We start from the raw sequence: 26,358 nt of genomic DNA, 5'->3' as shown, positions 1-26,358 counted from the left end.
GCCCTGACCCTATTAAAAAAACACATCCGCATTCATTGAAAGTTGAGTCCACGCTGTGCTGGAAAAGACAGCGACACGGCGCAACTTTTTTCACATCTTTTCTCCTTCACTTCATAATCATGCATTCACAGAAAACGGGGGTATATTGTTCATGTGTTATGGTACATTTGGCTCAATTACCGTACTCTAGCTCAGTTGTTCTCAAAGTGAGGTCTGCGAACCATAGCATGGGGGTCCGTGAAATAATTTGAATACATTTCTAATAAATTATTAAATTGTGCTGTGTCATTAAAAACAGCATACACCATTGTTAAGATACCATTTGGTGGCTCGAAGGGATATGTGAGTCTTGCTGCTGTTAATTTTCTGAAAGCGTTTAAGATAAATTACTTGAAAAGTATAAATGCTGTCATGTTGAGTCCACAAGGAATGAAATGACCCTCTGTTTTAAAGTATACAAGTGGTATTTACTTGATTCAAATTGAAGTGTTATCTGTTTATCACTATGGTACAGGTCTGAAGTATTTACATTGATACGCTTTACAATACAAATAGTTCCAAGGGCATCTAAGAGTGCAAATGGTAGTAAGCATGTGCTTTAGTGATGGGAAGTTTGGCTCTTTTCAGAGAGCCGGCTCTTTTGACTTGGCCCCAAAAGAACTCCCGAACGGCTCCTAATTTAGGCTCTTATTGTAGCTGATATTTTACCTTAATTTTGCAAAAACTAATGGTTTGTGTGTTGAAAACCCTTTTACGTACAGTGCTTTTATGAGAAGCCTTATAATTGCCCAATTGTGTGCATTTCTTCTGTTACAAAATCATTCTCACCCTGATCCTAGGGTTATGATGAGGGTTAGGGTAAGGGATAGGGTTATGATTAGGGTTGTGATTAGGGTTAGGGTTGTGATTAGGGTTAGGGTTGTGATTAGGGTTGGGTTGTGATTAGGGTTAGGGTTAGGGTTAGGATTAGGGTTATGGTTAGGGTTAGGGTTGTGATTAGGGTTAGGGTTGTGATTAGGGTTAGGGTTAGGGTTAGGATTAGGGTTAGGGTTAGGGTTGTGATTAGGGTTAGGGTTAGGGTTAGGGTTGTGATTAGGGTTAGGGTTAGGGTTGTGATTAGGGTTAGGGTTGTGATGAGGGTTGTGATTAGGGTTAGGGTTAGGGTTGTGATTAGGGTTAGGGTTAGGGTTGTGATTAGGGTTAGGGTTGTGATTAGGGTTAGGGTTGTGATTAGGGTTAGGGTTGTGATTAGGGTTAGGATTAGGGTTAGGATTAGGGTTAGGGTTAGGGTTAGGGTTGTGATTAGGGTTAGGGTTAGGGTTGTGATTAGGGTTAGGGTTAGGGTTAGGGTTGTGATTAGGGTTAGGGTTAGGGTTGTGATTAGGGTTAGGGTTAGGGTTGTGATTAGGGTTAGGGGTTGTGATTAGGGTTAGGATTAGGGTTAGGATTAGGGTTAGGGTTAGGGTTAGGGTTGTGATTAGGGTTAGGGTTAGGGTTGTGATTAGGGTTAGGGTTAGGGTTAGGGTTGTGATTAGGGTTAGGGTTAGGGTTGTGATTAGGGTTAGGGTTGTGATTAGGGTTAGGATTATGGTTAGGATTAGGGTTAGGATTAGGGTTAGGGTTAGGGTTGTGATTAGGGTTAGGATTAGGGTTAGGATTAGGGTTAGGGTTGTGATTAGGGTTAGGGTTAGGGTTGTGATTAGGGTTAGGGTTAGGGTTGTGATTAGGGTTAGGGTTAGGGTTGTGATTAGGGTTAGGATTAGGGTTAGGATTAGGGTTAGGGTTGTGATTAGGGTTAGGGTTAGGGTTAGGGTTGTGATTAGGGTTAGGGTTGTGATTAGGGTTAGGGTTAGGGTTAGGGTTGTGATTAGGGTTAGGGTTAGGGTTAGGGTTGTGATTAGGGTTAGGGTTAGGGTTGTGATTAGGGTTAGGGTTAGGGTTGTGATTAGGGTTAGGGTTGTGATTAGGGTTAGGATTAGGGTTAGGATTAGGGTTAGGGTTAGGGTTAGGGTTGTGATTAGGGTTAGGGTTAGGGTTGTGATTAGGGTTAGGGTTAGGGTTGTGATTAGGGTTAGGGTTAGGGTTGTGATTAGGGTTAGGGTTAGGGTTGTGATTAGGGTTAGGGTTGTGATTAGGGTTAGGATTAGGGTTAGGGTTAGGGTTAGGGTTGTGATTAGGGTTAGGGTTAGGGTTGTGATTAGGGTTAGGGTTAGGGTTGTGATTAGGGTTAGGATTAGGGTTAGGATTAGGGTTAGGGTTGTGATTAGGGTTAGGGTAAGGGTTGTGGTTAGGGTTAGGGTTAGGGTTGTGATTAGGGTTAGGGTTGTGATTAGGGTTAGGGTTAGGGTTGTGATTAGGGTTAGGGTTGTGATTAGGGTTAGGATTAGGGTTAGGATTAGGGTTAGGGTTAGGGTTGTGATTAGGGTTAGGGTTAGGGTTAGGGTTGTGATTAGGGTTAGGGTTGTGATTAGGGTTAGGGTTAGGGTTAGGGTTGTGTTTAGGGTTAGGGTTGTGATTAGGGTTAGGGTTAGGGTTAGGGTTGTGATTAGGGTTAGGGTTGTGATTAGGGTTAGAGTTGTGATTAGGGTTAGGGTTGTGATTAGGGTTAGGGTTGTGATTAGGGTTAGGGTTGTGATTAGGGTTAGGGTTAGGGTTAGGGTTGTGATTAGGGTTAGGGTTGTGATTAGGGTTAGGGTTAGGGTTGTGATTAGGGTTATGGTTTTGATTAGGGTTAGGGTTGTGATTAGGGTTAGGGTTAGGGTTGTGATTAGGGTTAGGGTTGCGATTAGGATCAGGGTTAGGATTAGGGTCAGGGTTAGGATTAGGGTTAGGTTTAGAACCAGAACTAAACTTAAGCCTACAGAACCAGAACCAAACTCATGCAAACAGAACCAGAATAAAACTCAACCAGAACCGAACCAGAACCGAACCGAGCATGAACCGAACCAGAACCGAACCAGAACCGAACCAGAACCGAACCAGAACCGAACCTGAACCGAACCAGAACCGTACCAGAACTGAACCAGAACAAAACCAGACTTGAACCAGAACCAAACCAGAACTCAACCAGAACCGAACCAGAACCGAACCGAGCAAGAACCGAACCAGAACCGGCCCTGAACCGAACCAGAACCGTACCAGAACTGAACCAGAACCGAACCCGAACCGAACCGAACCTGAACCGAACCGAACCAGAAACGTACCAGAACTGAACCAGAACAGAACCAGACTTGAACCAGAACCAAACCAGAACTCAACCAGAACCGAACCAGAACCGAACCGAGCAAGAACCGAACCAGAACCGGCCCTGAACCGAACCAGAACCGTACCAGAACTGAACCAGAACCGAACCCGAACCGAACCGAACCTGAACCGAACCGAACCAGAAACGTACCAGCACCAAACCAGACTTGAACCAGAACCAAACCAGAACCAAACCAGAACCGAACCAGACCCGAACCAGAACCGAACCAGAACCGTTCCAGAACTGAACCAGAACCGAACTGGAACCGAACTAGAACCATACCAGAACCGAACCAGAACCTGACCAGAACCGTACCAGAACCGATCCAGAACCGAACCAGGCGTGACCCAGAATCGAACCAGAACAGAACCGAACCAGAACCATACCAGAACAGAACCAGAACCGAACCAGAACCGAACTCAAGCAAACTGAACCAGAACCAACTCGGGTAAACAGAAACAGAACCAACTCAAGCAAACATAACCAGAACCAAACTCAAGCAAACAGAACCAGAACCAAACTCAAGCAAACATTATTAATGTCCTCAGGTTGGTATTGAGAAAAATTTGATGCCTCAGTTTGGATGGGCTGATCCGATTTCTCCTCTCAGTGAGTATTTGCCCGGTCTTTAAGAAGACTCTCTCTGAAGGAACAGATGAAGCCAGGATACACAGCCTCCCCTCCATCACCTGTATCCTATATCCTCACATATGATTGGCCGTATGGCCGCCATGCTGACCAATCAAAACAAAGTTCTGCTGTGAGCAGAGCTGGGGCTGAACACTGTGAGAGCTAAGCAGGGAAAGGAAAAAACTGTGAGCCGGCTCACTCTTGATGCGAGCCGGCTCTTCTGATTCCCTATAAAGCATCGACTCTCAGAGCCACAGCTTTTGATCATGACACATCACTAATGTGCTTATTCTGTGTTACAATTATGAGGGGGCCATAGACAATTTTCTCACCTGTAAGGGGTCCCTGGCTCCAAAATGTTTGAGAACCCCTGCTCTAGCTAGTAGGAGTGCAAACTCCAGATAGTGAAAACAAACAGAACAAAAAGAGCGACACAGCTGCACAGAAACTCCACATTGTAGACATCGCTGATCATAATAGACATCGCCATGCAGGAAGACTGTTTACATTTTTTTAAATCTCTGAGAGATCTTCAAATACAGAGTGCGTCTTTACACCGGTGCAATTTTTTCAGAGTTTACGGTAACTCAAATAAAAAAACATGACATTTGCTTTGTTTTATATAGACCACTTAGCAGGATGAATATCATGATTAAGCAGGTATATTTTGAGTCTGAGTTGAGTTGAGTTGAGAAACATTTGTGGCCATTTTTTTGTCCTTCAGATATATTTAGGTCATTAATGGACTGATCCTCTGATTATTATTATTATTTAATTATTTCAGTAAGGCAGCTTCATGATTCCTTTGCAGGTTCTTTTGTTCTTTTCTTAGCTCATTTTATATTTTTTGAGAAAAGAGAAAGCTGAGATGTTGCCCATCATTGTTACTTGGTTGCACTAATAAAGTGAAGTGCTGTACATCTGTGGTTGCATTATTCTATTATCAATTTGCCATAATTTTTAAGTATGTAAGAGATGATTTCATTGATAGCCATAGACTACATGTCTTTCAATGTAGACTTCCACTGAGAGGAACATATTAGACTATTTAGGAACTAAATTAGGAACTAAATTAGGAACTAAATTAGGAACTAAATTAGGAACTAAATTTAGACTGTCATACCAGCTTGATCATCACTGAAAATGTCCTGGAAATGTCCTGGAAAATGATCTCTGGAAAGGAGTGGGAACCCTGATAATAGAGTTGGTTCAGTGGAGCGGTGGGTCTGTCAGTACTCTTAGTTTTGGGTTGACTGTGCAGCATAATCAAGCTGAGGACCTGTAACTCATGTTGTATGATAACAGACACAAGATCACTTTGGATGTTTAGAAGGTCATGTGGATCTGGTCCTGGCCTGTAATAAAAATCTTTTACTTTTTGTACAAAATCCCCAAACGTTGAAGGATAGTACTTTTCTCGTAATGCTGGGTTCAAATTTCACGATACCGTCCTGACCAAAGCCTCACCAGACAAAGGACACTGGGTCTGAGTGAAATGAGAACAGGAGCCGGCTGTGTCAGTGGTTCAGTTTACCCGTGTAGTGTGTCAACGTGGACGACAGCAGTTCCTGAGACGCCTTACAAAAGAGAGGATTTTTCTTTTCCCTTTTATAGCGTGTCCTGTCTCATCCATGACATCAACCAATAAGAGCTCAGAGCTGCAGCGAACAGGAATCATAGGGAGGACTAATTAACTTGTTTTTGTCAGTAGTTGAGACCAAAGAAGAGGAAAGGTTGTCACGCCCTCGTTCAAACACCTGAGCCTTTTCAATGCAGGGTTTGACAATAACCGTCCCCTCCTAATGTTTGGCCACAAAAAATGCTGGATTGACCTGAATTTAGACTTTTTTTCCTCAAAATACATCTGGACAAAGTGAGATCGTCCTTCATTTGGGGTTTGTTTACTAATCTTCAATATTCGTTACAACAGACATTGCTACTTACCTGTAAAAGGAGTGTACCCTTCGTGACTGAGGCCAGCTGTCACTCACCGCCACCATGCCAGGGTGATCAAAGACCTCTCAAATGTAGGACAAGTTCACCAAAAACGTATGTTAGATACAAATAGAGACATTAAGTAACTGTCAAACAGCCAAGAATCATGCTGTCAGAGTTTAATGTCTGGAGATTTTATTTATTTATTTCTTAATCAAAAATATTATTCAAGGGAGACCTGGTCGAGACAGTCTTCAGCAAAAAAAAAACCCACAGGGAGCTAAAGTACTATTCCATGCACTCAAATAAGCAATGAAAGAAACAATATTGAGTCTTTCCTTTTACATTTAGAAACATTCAATGACACCAGATCCTTCAGTTTCAAGTTATCCTGCAGTAAATTTCTAGGCTAAAGGTGCAGAGACCTTTTCCCAATATCTGATCATTTTTTGGGATGAAGAGAGAACAGAAGTACTGTCCAGCACTTTTCTGTGTGATTAAAAGATGTAAATAATGTAGTAGGCCAAAAATGACCTTTATAAGGTGGCAAGCCCAAAACAATCATCTTTAAATGCACCTGTGAGTGTTCCTGAAAAACAGATTGAAGGTACATCTGTTACCAGGACTGTTGTCCATCGGATCGACTGCAGGTTATTATAATTTCTATGGTATTAAAACGCCAATGTTAGTGCTTCATTTACACACGTGATCACATTTTATTCCATTTAACCCTGACTCTGACTGCACAAAAGTTTCACCTGGTGTGATGACGTCTATCAAATTGAAGAAAACAAGACAAACCGATTTAAGACCTGTCAGCGGGCTGGAGAAACAGACAGGATTCATTTAAAGAGACACTTTTTTAGCAGCAGCATCCAGTGCTCTGACAGGAAACAGAGGACACAGTGTCACATGATGTCAGTGATCAGGTCCACACGGAGAGAGGATGCTGCATGCACATGTGGTACTTTAAGTCCGAGTTTCCTGACTCCCAGGAGACACTAATGTGATGAAGCTGACTGAGGACATGATGTTTCTCCCCTGCATGTTCATTTTGCACTGAGAGTACATCGTGAATTCCTGTGCTGGCTCAGAGGCTGGTCTGTAAATAGAGCTGGTGAAACTGCGTAATAGTTGTGAGGGCTAAATGAAGTGCTCAGTTGCGGACTGTCACAAAGAGACATGAGTGGAAAGCCAGATGGTTTGGAAACGGACTCTGCCAGGAGCAAGATGAGTTTCAGTCAACAAACGTTTGTGTACTCTGTGAGCTCTGAGGTTTCGTAAGCTCATGTGAAAAGACACACAACCTGCACATGCAACCTGCAGTCTGGTCTTGTGTACCAGTGGCAGAGCTGAGCGGTGGGCTGAAAACAACATCAGGCCTCAAAGAAGACAATTCCCCTGACTGACTCCTCTTTGACTCAGCTCTTAAAGTGGATGCTCCTCTTTTGATTACGGTTCAAAGCGTCACCGCGGTGATGAGCATCCAACACAAAGAATCAGTCCCTTTGAAACATGAAGAAAGAGATAAATGACAGTCTAATGCTTCTCAGTCATTTGGAAACTCCCTGGTTTTATGAATGGAGTTGTTTTCCGGTATCTTGTGTTGCAACTTAATTTCAATGCACAGCTGTGCACAGCTGTGCACACAGAACACACGCACGCACGCACGCACACACGCACGCACGCACGCACGCACGCACGCACACACACACACACACACACACACACACACACACACACACACACACACACACACACACACACACACACACACACACACGAGATGAGAACAAGGATCAGGCTACCAAACCAGTGAGGGACTTTGGATCACTGTATGTGATTTGAGCTGTTCTTATAATTTAGCCCCCCCCAAAGACTGTAGATGAATGATTCAGTTTTGATTTGTAGCGTAGTAAAAGTTTGGTCCTCTGTTTCGTGGTCAGAGAGGAGGAAGAAAAAGAGATGAGAAGGAGGGAGAAAGATGAGGTGCTATAATGAAAAGACTTAAAGGACTGTTAAGTTGAATGTCATCGTGCCCTCTCCTCAAATGCTCATGGATTCATGACGTGCTCCCATGAAATGCTAGTCCAGCTTCACAGATGTTTGCAGGCAGCTCTTTTCTTTGCAGCAACTTTAAATTTGTGGTGGTGTTTCATCGGTCACCACCATGTTGCCATATTTTGTTTACCTGTTGTTTTACAGTCTTTTTTTTGCACATGCAGCACTCAGCAGAGACAGTAAGGACACAAGATGTCTCGCTCGTCACTAATTTATTATGCTTTGTTTTGTTGACCTCTTTCATAGTTGCTGTGTTGCGTTCATACTCTCAGCAGAGATAGTACAGATGCAAGATGTCTCACTCTTTAGGAATTCAACTCTTCAAAAAAATCCTCAAGTCCATGCACAGCATGAAAACGTGATGACATCACTGACTTCAAGAATGTGTCAGCGAATCATTTTATTACGTCGACATGTCGTTGAACTCCCCCAATGGGAGTCAGGCATACAGACTGATTATGATGAACTCTGTAATAAAGGCTTCACACCTGACAAACTGATCTGTCTGTATCACTGAATGTAAACCTCTACAGACGACTGTTCTATAAAAGGAATAGTTCACTGTGGCTTTCATGTACCACTCAAGTCTGATTGAACATGAGACGGAAGCTGACGGTCCATCACATAATGAGCTGTTCTAGTCTCACATGAATCCAGTGTCTCTAACATCCCCACAGCAAACTCTTTCTGCTGTACTCAAACTATCCTCAATGTAAAGCATCTTCTCTCAGTGGAGCTCCGGTGTGTCTGGCTGTGTTCATGAAATAACATTGGACAGGGTCACATACCTGGGTGCTGGTGTCTTTATCGTTAAAAACCCAACAAACCTTATTTTCCAGTGTTTGAATAGCTGTTATTGCACAGAAAGTTGGTGATAGATTGTTATTCTCTTTGCTTGCACTAAATTCAGAGGCAGCTTTGATAAGCTCAGTGTCCAGTGTTTGCTGATTTATCTTTAGAAGCTAATATCATTTTGACAGATGAGGTGATCTCTAATATACGTCGTATTTCCAGAGTATTTTATTGTTCACTCCGAGTTAAAAGATCCAAAATTAGTCCATGTGTTTGATTGAAACAGGAATGATGCTTCCCTTACTTCTGTCTCCAGTGCCTCCATGTTTACTTTCTCAACCTCATCATCTTCTTGAATGTCACCTCGGCTGAAGATAAAAACTGAACAGCACCCTCAAGTGGCCTGAAAAGCTGTATAATGTATTTCTACAGTACGAAAGACTTTCATATTTGCAATCAATATACATCTCTGTACTTGGCAGCTGCTCTTGCTTTAGCTCCGTATTAAATGGATTGTTTGTCCTCGTGCTCCTGAAATGAACATCTGCTTTCTTTAGTATTATCCCCGGGTTTATCTGTTTCCTTCTGCATGATGTTTGTGCATGCTTCAATAATGCTGTCCTAACCATTGCACTCATAATGACTGACAGAAAGCAGAGAAAAAAAGAGTGAACTGCTCCAGTTCAGTCTGATCTGTCCTTGGCCTGCAGGCAGCCCTGAATAGACCACACCTGCTGCTCCTGCATTTCTCTCTAATTACACTCTATGCTCACGCTGTAATACAGCCTTTTCCAGTGACTTTTGTAATGAACACAAGAGGGACGTTTAGGTGATCATTAACTCTGAAGAGGAAAGACAAAACAGCGGTTGTCCCAAGGCAAACAGGAAGAAAGGAGTTCAGACATTAAACAGGTAAATCCAGAGATAATATCAGGTTTTTCAGAAGTGGAACATCAATATGTAGTCTTCTGCAGGTATGATCAACTAAGTGTTCTGGTTTCTGATCCATTATGTGAATATGTCCGCCATGTAGAGAGAGATAATACTCCTCCTCTCTCCTGATGGATGAGAGGAGGAGACATCTCCAGGGTGTCCTCTGAGCATCAGTCATTGGTCACGAGCTGGACACTGACAGAGAAGAGGAGGAAAAAAGCTATTTCAGGACACACACACAAGCTTTACTTTCATCCCAGTCAATCTGTGCCTCTGTGGAGGGTTACAGTTAACTTTGGTTGTTTACCTCAAAGAGTCTGGGTTGTTGTTTTTTCACTGACCATGTCTGCAGTGAGGGAGCACCACACTGAACCCTGTGACCTCTCCTCTGTTCTCTGTTCTTTATGTTGACAGAGAAGTCACGTGTCTGAGCAGCATATTGTGGTTCTGTCTCATTTGCCTCTGGGTACTTTAGAGGTCTGGGGTTTAACCCTTCAGTGCACATGCAGGAAAAATGAATTAATGTGGCATCCCAGATTATATTAACCCTGTGACTGGACTGGAAAAAACAACAAAGGAAACCCAAACAAACCTTTACAACTTCTCCTTAATATTCATCATCAGTATATTTCACAGTCCTTTTAAATCAGTTACTATATAAAGCCTGATATCACAGCAGGCATTGAGAGTGTTAACGGGACCTAAAAGCCGTGCAGCCCAGTGTGTAGCCCAGTGGCCTAATCTCTGGCTCTATTTTTAGATTAGAGGATGATGTAATGCAGCCAGTAAAAAAACAAAGGCATGCTCTCGTGTGTGTTCAAGTGTGTGTGGGAGTGTTTTGCATGCATGTGTACATTTTGTTGATGTGTGAAATCCTGCTGCTGACCTCGCTGTCAGGAGACTTTGAGCGGCACTGAGCCAAAGCTGTTTTCATATTTCTTCTCTTTAATGTCCACTTGTTTTTCTTTTTGTTGGGTTTTTAGCCCTGCAGAAGGAAACAGAAATATTGGCTTGTTTTATAAACATCCCTCTGGTTTGTTGCTTTTTAGGCTGAATATCCTATCCATACTGATTCTTGCCCCAGGACAGATATCTATCAATCAACAAATAATCTGTTATTCACCGAAGCAGTAACCCTTAGATCTTACAACTTATTTGATTATTCATTTCTTATATTTTATATTTTGTATCTTTACTGCTTGACTTGCAGTAAGAAAATTCCTAGTTCGATCCCCAGCCAAGTAGGCGTCTTGGCTTTGAGTCTGCATGTTCTCCCCATGCATGCGTAGGTTTGCTATTTTACTTCGGCTTCCCCCTGCACTTAAAAAACATGATTGTTGGATTAATTGATCTTAGGTGTATGTGTGTGTCTTTGCATGACAGTCCTGTGATGGGCTGGCGACCATAGACGTGTTATTAATGGACGTGGTATCTGTGATGTCACCCATCTCTTTCTGAAGCACTGTTTTGAAGCCAATCGTCAACGGTTGACATATTGAAAATGTTGAACTCAACCTAACTTCTGTAAAGCTAGTGTGAGGTAAAGAGGCGGGCCTTAAGCCTCTTTGCTAACAGTTGCAGGGTGCCCGCCTGTCAGTCAAGTCAGTCATGTCCTTAAATGTGCAAAACTCTTAATCTAAATGATTTCATAATTGTCGCGTTATAAAAACAATTCACCCCTGTACAGTGACAAACCATGCCACGCTACAATAAAGCATCTGTCACCTGTGCTTGTTTACATCCAGGTAGTAGAGCTTTAGAGCATTATGGCAGTAGATATTATCTGTCTTTCATTATGTGTTTATTATGAAGATCTATTGCTCTCTTAGAAAATCATCAGTATTGGAATCAGCTGTCAGCTATTTTTCACATCAGAGCTGGTTCAGGCCGGATGCATCCATCATGAGTTTGTTTTCTCCTCCTGTTTGAAACACATGGTGCATCGTCTCTTGTTGAGTCGGCACACGGGTCTCTTTAGAATGCCGCTATGATTCAAATCATACACCAGGTTTATTGGAGTCATGAAGACAGGTCAGGGTGTAGCATTTGGCCTGAAATGCACGTTCAAACCATGACACAGTATGAAGCCAGCACCTGCAAAGACCTCAGTGTTGATTTTTAGTTTCCTTAGATGTGTGTCAGAAAGGTTTTAAGTGTCCTCTCCTCTTTTGCAAGTCTTTTTGATACTCCTTCATAAACTGTGAGTCCTTACAGTAAAGAGGATGAGCTCACCGAGGGGATTACGTCTAAGAATCACAAAAAAGATCAGATTTCACAGTGAAGGGAATAAACGCTCTTCTGAGATCATCCTCCAAAGTTCCTGTTCCCACTGATGTCTCTTTTTAACTTTGGTGTTATGAGCCGTTTGGGTGAGGCGTCTGAGCAGCCCTACTTTTCTCTCCTCTGCCTCATAAAACAGCCTCAGTGTGATGACTGATCTCTTTAATGTGTTTTCTGTTATGGAGTCGAAAATGATCAGGAGGGTCAGAGAGCAGAACGTCTTGAACACTTGTGTTTAAATTCTCCTGTCAGGCTAATTATGCTTGATGATATAAAAGATTCATTGTAAGTTCCAGGTTAGACATTTCAAATAAAGATGGATGAGATTTGTTGTCAGAAAATGCTACCCACACATGCACAGGAGAAGATCAACAAAGATATACATGGAGAACAGTTTTGTCCTTCTTGTGTTTGATCATGCGACATGCTCAGCAAATAGCTAAGGAAATGCTTACACTGACACATTGGCCCATTTGTGCAGAAACAACCTTAAAAGTTTCTGTAATATCTGCTTGTTTGCATTATGTTATCACAGGCCTCCAGCATTAACTGCATACAGAAGCTGTACACTTGGCCAACTCTTAGTCTGCTGCTGCAGTCAGCTGCTGCATAAACAGGAACAGGCTCCAGACGCCTGATAACTGCTGAGTTACGTTTATGTATTTGCCATGCTTATTGTTGATCCCACATTCGTTATTATTGACAAAAGAATTAGAGAGCATTGATGGAGAAAGCATAATGAACATTGTCTGTTTCCTGTGACACAAAGTCAATCAGAGGATCCGTGTTTTGTTGGTGTGAATGCAGCTGATAATGACTGTTATATAGAGGGAGATCTTCTCTCTAAGCCATGATTGTTCAATAACACAGAAAATGATGAAGCCAACGGTCTAAATGCGTGAGGCTGTCTCTGTGCATGCTGGCTCTGCACCCTCCAGTCCTGATCCTGACTGACTGACTGAAGCAGAGCCAAACTCGGAGCTGCATGTTTTCTCTGCAGTGTGGAGTTGGCAGGGTGTGAAAAGGAGCCCAGCTGACCTCTGTACCTGCCTCTCTTTCATCATGGGTTACCACTGGGACTGGGACTACATTGGTTTCCATGAACTAACTCGCATCCTGAGGAACTGGGCAGTGAAAAGCTCAAACAGAGAACGTGACTGAGGGTGAAAAACACTGTGTGCTACGTTCCTCCTGATTTGTGACTCTTCCCTCAGAGCGAGAAATATTTGAATCACATCCATAATATGTGATCGGTTTGTTCGGATGTTTTACATTCATTAATATTATAAAAAAGTAACTTATGAAGGTAAGGGAGTAAAGCTAGTTTAGCTGAGCTCAGTGTAAAAGGGAAAATGGTCAGCATTGCTTCATCAAATGTCGATTAAGAGTTCCTACTAGCATCTTTTAAGCTTAGCTAACATTATAACTTGCTTTTTGTATCGGTACAAATGCAGTATAATGATAATTTGTTTCTTAGTGGGCTTTTGTTAGGAGGTTTTCTCCTGTTCAGAGCCGTGCTAGCTCTTCCTCTTTCTTTTCAAATCTAAGTTACCAGGGACTTGTACCAGATCCATGTCCTGGTCTGTCTCCAATCTGCTGTGGTCCTGCTCCGTGCTCTCTTGTCCGTCAACACCCACGGGCTGTGTTTTCAGAACAGAGTATGGAGCAGGACCGCCAGACTGGAGTCATGTGACCAAGGTTTCTAGCGGTAATTACGGCATTAATAAATATCTGACTCCTTTCCTCATCCATGTTGTCTTTGTCGGCCTCTGAAAACCTCTGACTTGTTTACCACGAACCTGACTCTGACAGTTTGTTGTTGTAGTTAAGTGAAAAACACTTTGAGTGTTTTATTCTGAAAATTAACCGGATGTTTTAGTTTTGTTTTGGTGCTTGACTTCCTGCCCCGCTTGATCTGCTCTGTGAAAATTTATGGGCTATGCTCTGGCATCTGTCAAAAATAGAAGTCTTCTGTATCTGATCTGGAGGGCTCTGATCTGCCGGATCAGAGACACAGCCGGAACGCAACGGAGCGGATCCAGTGGGAGTTAACACATTGACTAGAATAGAAATCTATCAACTCTGGTGCCATGACGGATCGGAGATGGACCGGACATAGATCCGGTGGAATTTGGCCGTTATGTAAGTGAAAGAGGAGAGTTAGAAATGTAGCAGCTGTGACAGAGGGCGGCGCAGAGACACACAGCACGCAGGACGAAGCATGACCTTAGCAACAAGCTCCGGCACCTTCCTGCATGTTTTTGCGGGGTCTCTTTGTGTTCTTTAGAGCGTAAAGACTGTGAGAACATCAGAAAGTAATCTTTTCTCTGTTTTTAGTTTCACCAATTTGTTTACTTTACCTATGTTCTGAACTTTTCACTTCATCTTTATGCCAATCACTACTGCTTGCTCAATCTTGGTATCCTGGTTTAAAGTATGACTGTAGACCTGTAGAGCGACACTCTTGTTGATGTTCTTCAAAAAGCTGCTTAGAGCATTTAATAAAGACACATGGTAAAATGTGTCTGTTGCAGACAGACAGAGAGCAGAAGAGAGGGACAGAGATGTCACTTGTTTTTTGCCATTTGTTTTGTAGAAGTCCAATCTGTAGGAGCGTCACACTTCTGCACAATGACTGACACTTTAAATCAACCAAATGAGTAAGAATATAATAAAATGCCAAGTCATTATAAACCTCTAACAAGCAGAACATGTTTTTAATTTGTTGCCCCAGGTAGCTTACGTGAACCTGTTACTGCTTGGCTGAAAACTCCTCATTCAGCAGACAGACCGGATCAAACAAGGTTGTTTTTTTTGCAGTCATCCTTACCTCTTTTGTCACAGCGCTCCACTGGATTTCTTTCATGCTTGCCTTTTTCATTCTCCTACCTTTGCACTGGATTGATATTGAATAACGCTGACCTTTTGAAGACTGATCATGCTGCTAAATGCCGTCAAAGAGACCATGAAGACATTCCAGTCATGTCAGCTGAGCCACGAATGATCTCGTCCCCCTGGGGTAGAAAAACGCAAAACGCATAGAGCTGCTCTGCAACGAGTCAGTGCAGGTAAAAGAAAACGGCAATGTCAACTCTGTCAGAGTTCAGAGAGCTAGAGGAACCATATGTGTGTGTGCAGTAAATAAAGTCTGTTATTCTGTTTGTAAACACATTCTTTAAAGACCAGGCTTATGTTTTGTTTCTTAGGATTCTTGGATGAACTGATTATATCCTGTGTCCGGTGTCTGTCTGGAGTGATTTGTGCCACACACAGACGTCCACTTGTGCCCTCTGTGTTTCCTGTTTGGACTTTTTTCGGGTTCAGTGCCCTTCCTGTGTCCCGCAGGCTCGTTCCTGGACAGATAAGAGGTTGTTAGGGTTGAGTGGCTACAGAAGAACGACCCAGAGACCTTAAGTGACTCGGCTTGATCCCTTTTGCTGCTTTAATTGCTTGGCTGAGCGTCGGCCATACGTATGTTTGTCTTGTTAAAGAAGATCAGGGACTGTAGTATTAAGGTTCTTAAAGAGGCATAGAGTCGGAGGCGATCTCTGCTTGGTCTGATTAAAGTTTGTGTTTGTGCAGGATTGGACTGCAGTGATATCATTTGATCATTTAAAGGTTGTGATGGTAAATTGTGCTTCATCATCCAGAACCCGAGTCCAACGTCACACTCTGTACCACAAGGTTATCTTCTCTGAATCACTGAGGTTTTATTTTGTATCTCTCTTCTCCTGACAGAGTGAAGATGTCTGAAGCCGGGAGTTAAAGCCCACCACCTGAGAGAGCGTCATCCAGGGCTGGGGCTGGACCCACAGACCCCTTCCCTGGGGGGCTGAGGGGCCCTCACAGCCCTCTGTGAGGCTGGACCATGGGGGATGGAGGCGTCGGTGCAACTGGAGGAAATGTGGTGAACAGGTCCCACGTCCTGTTCGACAACTTCGTCCAGGCCAGCACGTGTAAGGGCACGCTCAAGGCCTTCCAGGAGCTGTGTGACCACCTGGAGGTAAAGCCCACTGAGTCCAGGATCTTCTACCACAAGCTCAAGTCCAAACTCAACTACTGGAAGGCCAAGGCGCTGTGGGCCAAATTGGACAAGAGGGCGAGCCAGAAAGAGTACAAGAAGGGCCGTGCCTGTGCCAACTCAAAGGTAGGACTGAATCACTGAAAACCGTATGAGTCGTTTAGATTAAGAGCTGCAGCTAAGTGTTTTGATGGTCAACAGTCTTTGATTATTGAAAGGACTCATCCACTAATCCAGAAATGAACCGCACAACTAATGTCTCTTGTTTAACTGTCAGCTTTCAATTAACATTACTTTTTTAAACATGCCATTAAAAGTCTTAATTCAAGCCACTTTTATCCTGGCTTTAAACATAACTTGTGTTAATGTAAGACAGATGATTCATTTTAATGTGTAGTGTGGTTATGGTGAGGGTTGGCACATCCGTTAAGTGCTAGGAGAGGAGGATGAAAAGAGACATCCAGCGTGTCCTCTCTTCAAACGCTGAAGCATAGCCATCATGCTCTCATGATTAGCACGGTCCTTTACACATTTAACAGACGGTCCTTGTCTTTGCATCGTTGAGAGTGAAATGCCTCTGGAGGATGCAATGGTGTTGTAACAGCCTCTGGACATTTAGCTATGTTCTGTTTGCCACAGCGACACTTTCTAGTCACTGATTTGCGGGCATAACTCTCAGGAGAGACAGTAATGATGTGAGATGGCTCACTCCTCAGAAACTCGGCTATGAGCACAGAAAAGACGGTCCACAACGTAACTGATGAATTGTCCACAGTTGAACTTGTCTGCAAATCATTTTGTCGTTCATGTTTTTATTTGAAGGCAATTCATTTATCATTAGCATTCTCGTGTCTAGTGGCAGCTGCCGTTCTCTATACCGGCATGCCGCTCCGTAGCTCGTGGCATGCAACAAGGCTTGTTTCAACTCCCTATCACTCCCAATATTTACATTATCCGTCTCACAGCCGGATGCTGCCGTTTTGAATCACGCACTGTCTCGTGAGAGGTGTGTTCAGAGCAGCCTTGGATTTACCAGTTCCATGGATCTCATACAACAGAGCTTGTAAAAGAGATTATAAGTTTTACAACAATGCTAGATTAAGTTAAATGGAATGAACATAAGACATTTTTTAGTAATTTTTTTAATTACTAATTTTTGTTAAAGGAAAAAACAGTGCAGCTCAACTCTCATATCTCTTGTGCAACTATCATCTAGGAAAATACAAGCATCGGATCAGGACACGGTATTGGCAAATATTCAATATTAAAAATTGGATCGGGATCGGGGCCTAAAAAGCTGATTGGGACATCCCTGCTTTATGTGAACGGACACAGAAAGACACTTCTATTTCTCTAGACAGTTTACTTTGATTCATTCTTTAAATTTGATCAGTATCGTTCTCTGGTGTGCAGTAGACCCTGAAGTGACGGTTGAGGATCATAAGCTGTATTTTTTTAGTCCATCTTTGAGCTGTGACTTACAGTTCAATTAACCTTCACATCATCAAAGCATTGAACAGCATTTCCTTTTGGGTCCTTCCTTTATGTTCTACCTTATCTTATCTTCACTGAGACTAGAATCAGATTAAACTTATACGTCACTTTGCTAAGGTACAACGAAAATGTGTATTGCAGTTCTTCTGTATAGTAAAAAATTACAACAATAAGTAAACAGTGCAATAAATGTGAAAAGAAAAACTTTAATGGTGACGTGACAAGTGAATCGTGGAGATGGGTGAAAAGAAAAAGAAGAGCGAGGTGCTTCAGAGCTGCTGTGGTGGATTTTTGTCACGTCTTGTTTTACATCTCATAAGCAACTTGCAATAAGAGCATTTCAATTCAGGAGGGATGAAAGTTTAGTGAAAAAGATATGTGGAATTGAAACTTCCCTGATAAAAAGCAGAAAGCATGGTAGACATCTTTTGAGCAGGTGCTCAGTTTGTAGATCAAAGAGCTCACACAGGTTTTTAAGTCGCAGCCAGAAGAAGTTGGTCTAAAGCCTACAGCTGAATACGGGCAGAGCTCAGTGATTGATATCGTTCTTGAAGCTGGCCTGTAACCCTTTGCATCACTCTTTCTGTAGTGTCTGATCATCGGTGCAGGACCATGCGGCCTACGTACGGCCATCGAGCTGGCCTTCCTGGGGGCCAAAGTGGTGCTGCTGGAGAAAAGAGATGCCTTCTCCAGGAACAATGTGCTGCACCTCTGGCCCTTCAGCATCCACGACCTCAGGGGCCTCGGGGCCAAGAAGTTCTACGGGAAATTCTGTGCTGGTGCTATCGACCATATCAGTGAGTATGAAGGATAGAATATACTTTCTTGTGCTTCTACTGTGCATAGATGATTTCATGTGCTGTAGCTCTGACGTCATTCACACTCTCTTCTTTCTTACATTGTGTTGCAGGTATTCGGCAACTTCAGCTCATGCTGCTCAAAGTGTCTCTCCTGCTGGGCATTGAAATCCATGTCAATGTTGAGTTCAAGGGTTTGATTGAGCCCCCCGAGGATCAAGACACTGAAAGTAAGCCGGTCAAACTGCTGCCTGGAAGCTGAGGAGAAAAAATGAGCATGTGTTATGTCAGAGAACAATCTGTCAGAGTCTGTAAGCTGGCTCCGTTGAGACATTTTTGTCTGATTACACACGCTGTGTTTTCTCAGGAATAGGTTGGAGGGCTGAGGTCCACCCCAGGACACACCCTGTCAACGAGCTGGAGTTTGATGTCATCATCGGAGCAGATGGAAGGAGGAACACGCTACCAGGCGAGTCTGCATGCACTGACTCTGAGAAAGCTGTAATGTAGTTCCACACAAACAGCTCTATTTGTTGGATTATGATCTCACTTGTGCACAGTCGTGATCAGACACCTGACCTCACTGTGGTTCTCAAGTATGAATGAACACTTGTGCGCATCTGTGTGCGTTTGTTTGCGTCTGGCTGTAGCGTTCAAAGTCTGTTCCTGACAGCCTCCCAGCAGGAGGAAGAATAGGAACTGTTGAATTGGCTGTCTGTTTTTCTCTGGGCGTCGGGGCCTCACATGGCAGAGGGAACCCCTGTGGAGGAGAGTACCATGACCTCTCTCTGTACTACTGACTGCTGCATCAATGAAGGGCAGCAGCCAGCTCCCTCTGAGAAAACCAAAAGCTGCAACCACACAGCTTCAAACAGTGGAGGGCTGTTTACATTGTCATGAAACTGAACATCTGGTTGCATTTACGTCGTGCAGTGTCTTCATGAGCACATTAGTTGTTAAAATCTTTGGGGATGTTTTTAGATTCCTGGTGTAACGGTTCAGATGTATGTGCACTGAATCCTGACCTCGTATCCGCCTCTTCCCCTCTTTTTATTTTCTTCTGCAGGGTTTCGGCGTAAGGAGTTCAGGGGCAAGCTTGCCATCGCCATCACTGCTAACTTCATCAACAGGCACACGACGGCGGAGGCCAGTGTGGAGGAGATCAGCGGGGTGGCCTTCATCTTCAACCAGAAGTTCTTTCAAGACCTCAGAGAAGCAACAGGTCTGTCACAGAGAAAAAACTCCCTGACTTTATGTTCTCTTCTTTTCAGGTGTTTTCAGACCAAGCGTACGTTAAATAATGTTGCAGTAATAAACATGTCGAAAGACAATAGCTGGAAACGTGATAGCAGTGGCGTATTCAAATATGCAAAGACTTGATTTTGACATCCTTCATGTGTTAGTGTGAGCTTCAAATTTAATCTCCAGACAGTCTGCTTGATCCTGTGTCACAAAAGCCAATTAGCACTGAGATTTCCTGACTTCCTGGAATGCATCAGGAGTGATCGATCCGACCTCCATTCAACAAATTCTGCTCTTTGAGGACAGACCTGACAAAGCTTTTATTTTTACCTTTTGAAGTCTTCGTAATGATGAAAAAACTCTAGGTTATCAGGTTCATACCAGTGTAGCGAGTCAGCATCTGTGTGGAACAAGATTGTCATCAAACTTTTTAATTCATTTCTTTTTTAATGCCTTTTAATATAAATATGTTTTTAATTTTCTGGTTAGTTTTAATCATCTTGTTGATGCTTGTTAGTTCAGTTTAGATTAATCTTTTCCAAATTCTCAGTTTTAATATAGTTTTTGTTGTTTTCAGTGTTGAACCTAGACTTTTTTCTAATATTGGGTAATTTTCTGTGAAAAAAAAACAGGAATGTGTGGGCCCGAAAATACATGGTGTAATACAAAACACAAAATCACTCACCATTTCTGAAAATATTCAAATACAAAAGATGAAAAACCAAATCATGGACAAAAGAAAACTCATAGAAGTCAGTCAGTGAGCTTGTGTTGTATGTATACAATTAATGAACTAGAAGAAAATGATGGACATTTTCTCTTCAATTTTATTTCATTTTACTCAGTTTTGCAAACACACATTCAGGTAATATAAATGTCTGTATCTGGCTTGTTGAGATGCCAGGTCAGGTGGTCTCAGTCCACAGCAGAACAGATTCTTGTGTGGGTTTGAAGCAGAAATTCTCAGTTGTGGAAGATTCAATGAACTTTGTGTTAGTGTTTGTTACGTTTCCTCTCACCGTTCCTCTTCTGCTCTGATAATCCGCTGCACCCAGCACTGCAGGAGCCTTGTTGGCCAACAGAGCTGTCAATCAATCATCTTTATAACATCAAACTCGTCAAAACTAAATGTTTATATTTGACCTATATTTCAATTTTAAAGTCTTATCTGTTAACATGGGGGAGGTGGGCTTTTTGACCTATACTGCTGCCAGTCACAAGGGGAACTCTAAAAGTTTTGGCTGTTCTCTGTCCATGGTTTTATAAATTGTATGATCTGAACATACCTCAAAGAATAGTGCCTCAGGATACAACATAAAAAAACAAACTATCAGCTCTGAAGTTTGAAGATCTGACTCTGCTCTGAAGCGTTGGATTCTAAGAGACGTTTCGGTGAAATAAAGGTTAACAGGACAGTCTGTCCTTGCATCACCATTCCAAATTTGTCAGCTGATCCAATTAAAATGCTTCACATCAGGTCTGACGCCAAGCTGGCTGCAGTTTAATGCTGACGTGACATTGTCCCCTGGCCTTTGGTTCTCTGTGCTCTGAGTGGAATAATTGCTGCTCTAATGACGACATGACAACAAGCTAAAGCAAGAAGGAAACCGATTATGATTGTGACGTGACAATGCATCTCTCTCCTGCTCCCTGTAGGTATTGACCTGGAAAACATCGTCTACTACAAAGATGACACGCACTACTTTGTGATGACTGCCAAAAAACAGAGCCTGCTGGAGAAAGGAGTCATTCTGCATGTGAGTTATCCAAGCCAAGAGCCCGGCTGCATGCGGTGTGTTTGTGTGAGAGACGATTGTTGAATCTCATTCAGTCTCTGCAGCAGACAGAAAGGCTGTATGCATGCACAGAACATCAAAATTAGAAGTCTTCTTCTCCCTCAGATTCGTCTCACTCTTTCTTTTTTTTTTTTACACATCCTCAATTTTTAAAGTACACAACAACACAAACAAAAACAACAAAAAGGAAACCATAGCGAACAACGTAGCTTGAGTTAAATTCACACCTGTCATGCCAAAAGTGCACTATTGTCCAAAGAGAATCAAAGGAAGGTAGCGCCCTCCTCTTCTGCAGTAAAGTAGGTCAATTTCCCCCACTTTTTTTAGCAAAGGTTGCCCCTTTCTGTCTGATAGAGAGCGTTATCTTTCCAGTACTAAGTCTCTTTTACTATTTCAGTGAATTCACTGAGGTTTGGAGCCTCAGATTTGTTTTATTCAGTCTTTAAATTCTGTTTTCCCTCACTGTTACTCTAATGATCTAACAAAGCCAGCAGTGTCCAAGACCCAGCTGGGTGTTTGCATCCAGCCTCTACACGGTAGTTTCCTTTCCCTGGCCACTTTCCACAGGAAACAGGAAAACCTTTCAGCATGTCTTTCCTCATGTACAGTCGTAGCTGAAATTGTGCTATGATTATGTGTAGGTTTTGATTCTTTATTGTCTTTACAGTCTCTTGAATTAGTGTTTGCAAACTTGGTCATGGTCTTCACTCATTTTCAGATAATTGTAGCTTCCCCCTGTGCCTGTGTGTGCACGTCTGTGTTTGTTTTCGCTGTGAGCTGATGACATTAATACTGAGGTTATGGTTTGAGCAGAGGTCTGAAGCCAGAGGGGATCTGGAGTATGCAGGCACATGTTAATGAAAAGTCATAATTCAGTGGAATAATAACCTGTTGAAGTTCCCCTTTAATAAAAAGTCCTAGACGGATCTTTTTATAGCAGCCAGAGTGACTCAGACCTTGGAGAGGGTGAGAGGAAGGGCGGTAGGCATGGCAGCAATGCGGCGAGTCCTCACAGTTCAAGGAGGCACCATGAATCTTAAGACAACCCTCGTTCATATCTTCCACTGCCCAGCCCTTCCCCTCACCCTCCGTCGACACCACCAGCCCTCCTGGCATGGAACACCCAGGGGAGTTTAAGATGTCAGGCTGTGCTGCTCACCGCCCTCTGTGAAAACATGTCACGAAGGAAACATGCAGAGATTTGATGCTACAAGTTGGATGGACTTGTGAACTGTACAGTGGTAGAGCAGTGATGAAGTCTTAAAGTCTTAAAGGGGCGGTCTCCTTAAAATTGTTCTTCTGTTGACAGACAAATTCCTTCAAAGGTCTACATTCAGATTTGTATTCAAAATCTAATTTTAATTTGGCGTCCTGATGCTGTTTAGTTGCAGTGTCACATATTCCATCACAAGAAAATTATCACTTCACTTTTTTTATTCAGTCATTTTCTGAGCTTTTAAATGATTTGCCCATACAGTGAACGTACAGATAACAACTGTGTCAGTTCACTTATAGGAGTTTACTTGCACTCCAGTGTGTATAAGTGTAAAGTTATAACATCTGATCACACACACACTTTTTTCTTTGGACAGAGTGATTAACACTCGTAAGTCGACAACAGAATTACTACCCGGTAAAAAAAATCCTTCATCTTTCTACTAACTCAAGGAGGACTGAAGGCTGGTGGTGCTATCTCTGCTAATGGTAGCTATCATCTGCAAACCAGTTTGACATGATTTGTCTGTTTTGACTGTCTTCTGAGTGTTGTCTTACCTTTAGACTGGTCGGTTAGTCGGTTTGAGAACGAGGAAACTGGCCCTCTCAGATAGAGTTTGAAGGCCAATACCAGTTGTAGATGCCATTTTAATTAAGTTGAGAATCTGAGGGTGGGGCCAGTAATTATATAGGGCAGGAGGCACAGGCGTGTGTTAACCTTTTCCTTGTTTGTGTTACTTGGAGCGTCATGGTGAATGTTTCTTAAGCGTGGCCTAATTTAAGCCTGTTTTAAATTGTTTTTTGTGGAAGAATTTGGAAAGCTAAAAGGACTGTTGGAAGTTTTGACTCTTGGAATAAACAGGGGGTGAACTGCGGACCTGTGAGTCGACTGACTATTTTCTTGAATGACTGTGGACACCCGTCATTCATAGAGCAGCTCCAACTTGTCAAGTGACATTTTTTAAACTGAATCAAGAAATCTGCCACTACACTAGTGATACGTGGGATCTTTTTAAGTCCAATCTAACTTTTATATAAAATATTTAATATAATTTCTGTATATTTTCTCTCTTTTTATATGCAGCTGTGTCATAGCCTCAACATTTTGCATGCAATAACATTGCAGACAAACATTTGGTCAACATTTTATTCCTTTGTTCCAAATCTGCACAATATTCATGTTAAACTACAGGTGAACAAAGTAATAATACTCCTGCTTGATTTGGTTTTACTCTGACTAACAGCACCAGTACTTCGACTGACTGCATTCAAACTTTGAGACATGGATCATGATTTGAACACAGCCCACCTTGTCTTACCTTAGTGGTGATCATTGCATTAGTGCTATAACACAATACAAGACATGGCTGAGCATTCGCTGAGCATCACTGTCTATCCATAGCTTAAGGTATCAAAAATGTTCTCCATATCCAAGTGAGTCTTACATTGTGGTCTGGTGAAGACTTTTAAAACTGCAAAGTGTGCACGCTGTAACTGTGGCTTCATATTTCCCTCCTTCTAATCTCCCCTCCATCATCTCTCCTGCAGGACTATGCAGACACAGAGATGCTGCTGTCCCGGGCTAACGTGGACCAGGCTGCCTTGCTGTCTTACGCTCGTGAGGCTGCTGATTTCTCCACCAACCAGCAGCTGCCCACCCTGGATTTCGCCATCAACCACTACGGCCAGCCCGACGTAGCCATGTTCGACTTCACCTGCATGTATGCCTCAGAGAACGCAGCCATGGTGCGCCAGCGCAACGGCCACAATCTGCTGGTGGCTCTTGTGGGGGACAGTCTGTTAGAGGTGAGGGGTCAAAAATGTTCCCATCAGACTTTGAGAAACTGAAGCGTTTTCAACAATGCATGCTGGGTTTTTAAATACTTGAGTCCTCTGTGGCCATATTTGGTTGATGAATGTGATGTTGGCTGATCTCTCCAGCCCTTCTGGCCCATGGGCACTGGCATTGCGCGAGGATTCCTGGCCGCCATGGACTCTGGCTGGATGGTGAAGAGCTGGGCTCAGGGAAAAACCACTCTTGAGGTTCTGGCTGAGAGGTGAGGGTTTGGAAACACTTCTGCACACATACTGAGAAGGCCCACCCTCCTCACGTTAATATACTTCTGCACACACGGCTCATGTACACACATCCATGTTCCCTCTCTTCAAACACACCCTTTTATCTCTAAGTGCTTTACCAGGAAATCTGCCTGTGTGTGATTTCAAGTATCAGACCCACCTCTGCTACGACTAAGAGCTTCTGTTAAGAGCTAAATGGAATGTGTATGATAACAACATTAATGTTTTTCTTCTCCAGCCACACCCCCTCCTTAAACAGTTCTCCTTCCAATGACTAAGTATACTTTAATTTATCCTCTTTCCTTTAGGGAGAGCATCTACCGCCTACTGCCCCAAACCACGCCGGAAAACGTCAGTAAGAACTTCAGTCATTACAGCGTGGATCCAATCACACGTTACCCCAACATCAGCCTTAACTTCCTCAAGCCCAGCCAGGTGAGTGTGGGACAAATTACAGATGCCATCTTTGTCTCTCCTGCACCCAGTCAAAGATAAATGCTGCTTGCATTCACACAAATGTTCCTAACTCAACCACACAATGCATTCAGTTCAGTCTTCCAGGTGTGTAGTAACTCTGTCCTCGTTGCAGGTGAGGCATCTCTGTGACACGGGGGAACCCAGGGAGATGCGCATCGAAATTGAGAATGTGATCAACTCCTCCACGCCCAAGCTGGCTAGGAATGGTTTGTATCTTTTGCACACTAATAAAAAATACCATAAACTGTTTCATCAGTGCAGGTTTTTGCTGCAATCACTGATGCTGAAGTGTAATAACGGACTATTTTCACTCTAGACAATTATCTGATTGACAAGCAGTTGCAAGGTAACACAAAGACCAAATGCATGGTGTTGCTTTTGAGGATTTCTAATAGTTGTTAACAGTTTTAATGTTTACCCGCTGTGCACTAAAGGTAAAGTGGAATGATGGACTTATAGATGCAGCCTCTGAAATAACTCTTGTGCATACTAACTCATGTTGGATACATTTATCGTCTATTACAGCTGTTTGAAATATTTCCTTTGAGTTTTGCATCCTCTCCTAACCATTTGGTTGCATCCTTTCCCCCTTACATCCACCAACCTCTCACGGTCCATAATACCTCCTCTTCGCCTGTGTAAAGCCGTCACTAACATGATCCTTAACGTTCCTTTGCTCAGCCTTGCCTGGCAAAGGCCATGAGATTGCTCAGCAGGAGATGTGTAGTGCTGCTCAGAAACAGTTTATATTTACTTTCACGTTTAATCCAGATTCTGTTCCGTCTGCTTCTTCTACACCAAACCTCTAATTTTCCCTTTCTGCACAACCAGAATCCATCGCTCGATCCAGTAAGCTGCTGAACTGGTGCCAGAGACAGACGGAGGGGTACAGGAATGTGAAAGTAACAGACCTCACGATGTCCTGGAAGAGTGGCCTGGCTCTTTGCGCCCTCATCCACAGATACAGGCCTGATCTCATGTGAGTATCTGAAAGAGATACAGATGGCAGGTTTGTGGAGTGTGCAAGAAAATGTTAGCAGTCTCATCCACAGTTTATCACATTGTGGAATCGTGTTGTCACAGGGCTAGAATTTGAAACTTTGGTACAATGTTAGTAAAAGTCAGACGATACAGATTACAACAAATGAACTCCTGGGGGAAAAAAAAGTGGGTAACTTCGTTGTTTTTTAACGCTCACCTGCACATGGCACAGAAAAGTCACTGAAAACAGAACTTTTGACAAACAGTTAAAAGTTTTAAAAAGGCAATGAAGAAGGATATTTCTCAATGAATGTTTAAACCTAAAATTAAATATTTCAGATGGGTTTCCATTAAAATGTAGAGAGAGTGTGTGGTGGTGTG

General features: G+C 42.8%; 1 protein-coding gene across 5 annotated transcripts in view; it reads left to right on the top strand.

Moving 5' to 3' along the window:
- mical3a (microtubule associated monooxygenase, calponin and LIM domain containing 3a) overlaps positions 1–26,358 on the top strand; it is a 136,281-nt gene that overhangs the window by 52,969 nt on the left and 56,954 nt on the right. For all 5 annotated transcript variants that reach the window (XM_034685261.1, XM_034685263.1, XM_034685266.1 and 2 more), the window contains 11 exons: positions 15,614–16,022; positions 17,980–18,187; positions 18,301–18,417; positions 18,555–18,656; positions 19,254–19,409; positions 21,086–21,186; positions 23,989–24,246; positions 24,382–24,497; positions 24,828–24,954; positions 25,109–25,202; positions 25,828–25,975. In XM_034685261.1, coding sequence (XP_034541152.1) covers positions 15,744–16,022; positions 17,980–18,187; positions 18,301–18,417; positions 18,555–18,656; positions 19,254–19,409; positions 21,086–21,186; positions 23,989–24,246; positions 24,382–24,497; positions 24,828–24,954; positions 25,109–25,202; positions 25,828–25,975 — 1,706 coding nt within the window. In that variant the 5' untranslated portion in view covers positions 15,614–15,743. The remainder of the gene's footprint in view (positions 1–15,613; positions 16,023–17,979; positions 18,188–18,300; positions 18,418–18,554; positions 18,657–19,253; positions 19,410–21,085; positions 21,187–23,988; positions 24,247–24,381; positions 24,498–24,827; positions 24,955–25,108; positions 25,203–25,827; positions 25,976–26,358) is intronic.

The sequence above is a fragment of the Notolabrus celidotus genome, chromosome 6 (assembly GCF_009762535.1).
Source record: "Notolabrus celidotus isolate fNotCel1 chromosome 6, fNotCel1.pri, whole genome shotgun sequence".
NCBI lineage: Eukaryota > Metazoa > Chordata > Actinopteri > Labriformes > Labridae > Notolabrus > Notolabrus celidotus.
The sequence above is the reverse complement of the archived record's forward strand: the minus strand, read 5'-3'. Positions and strand labels throughout refer to the sequence as shown.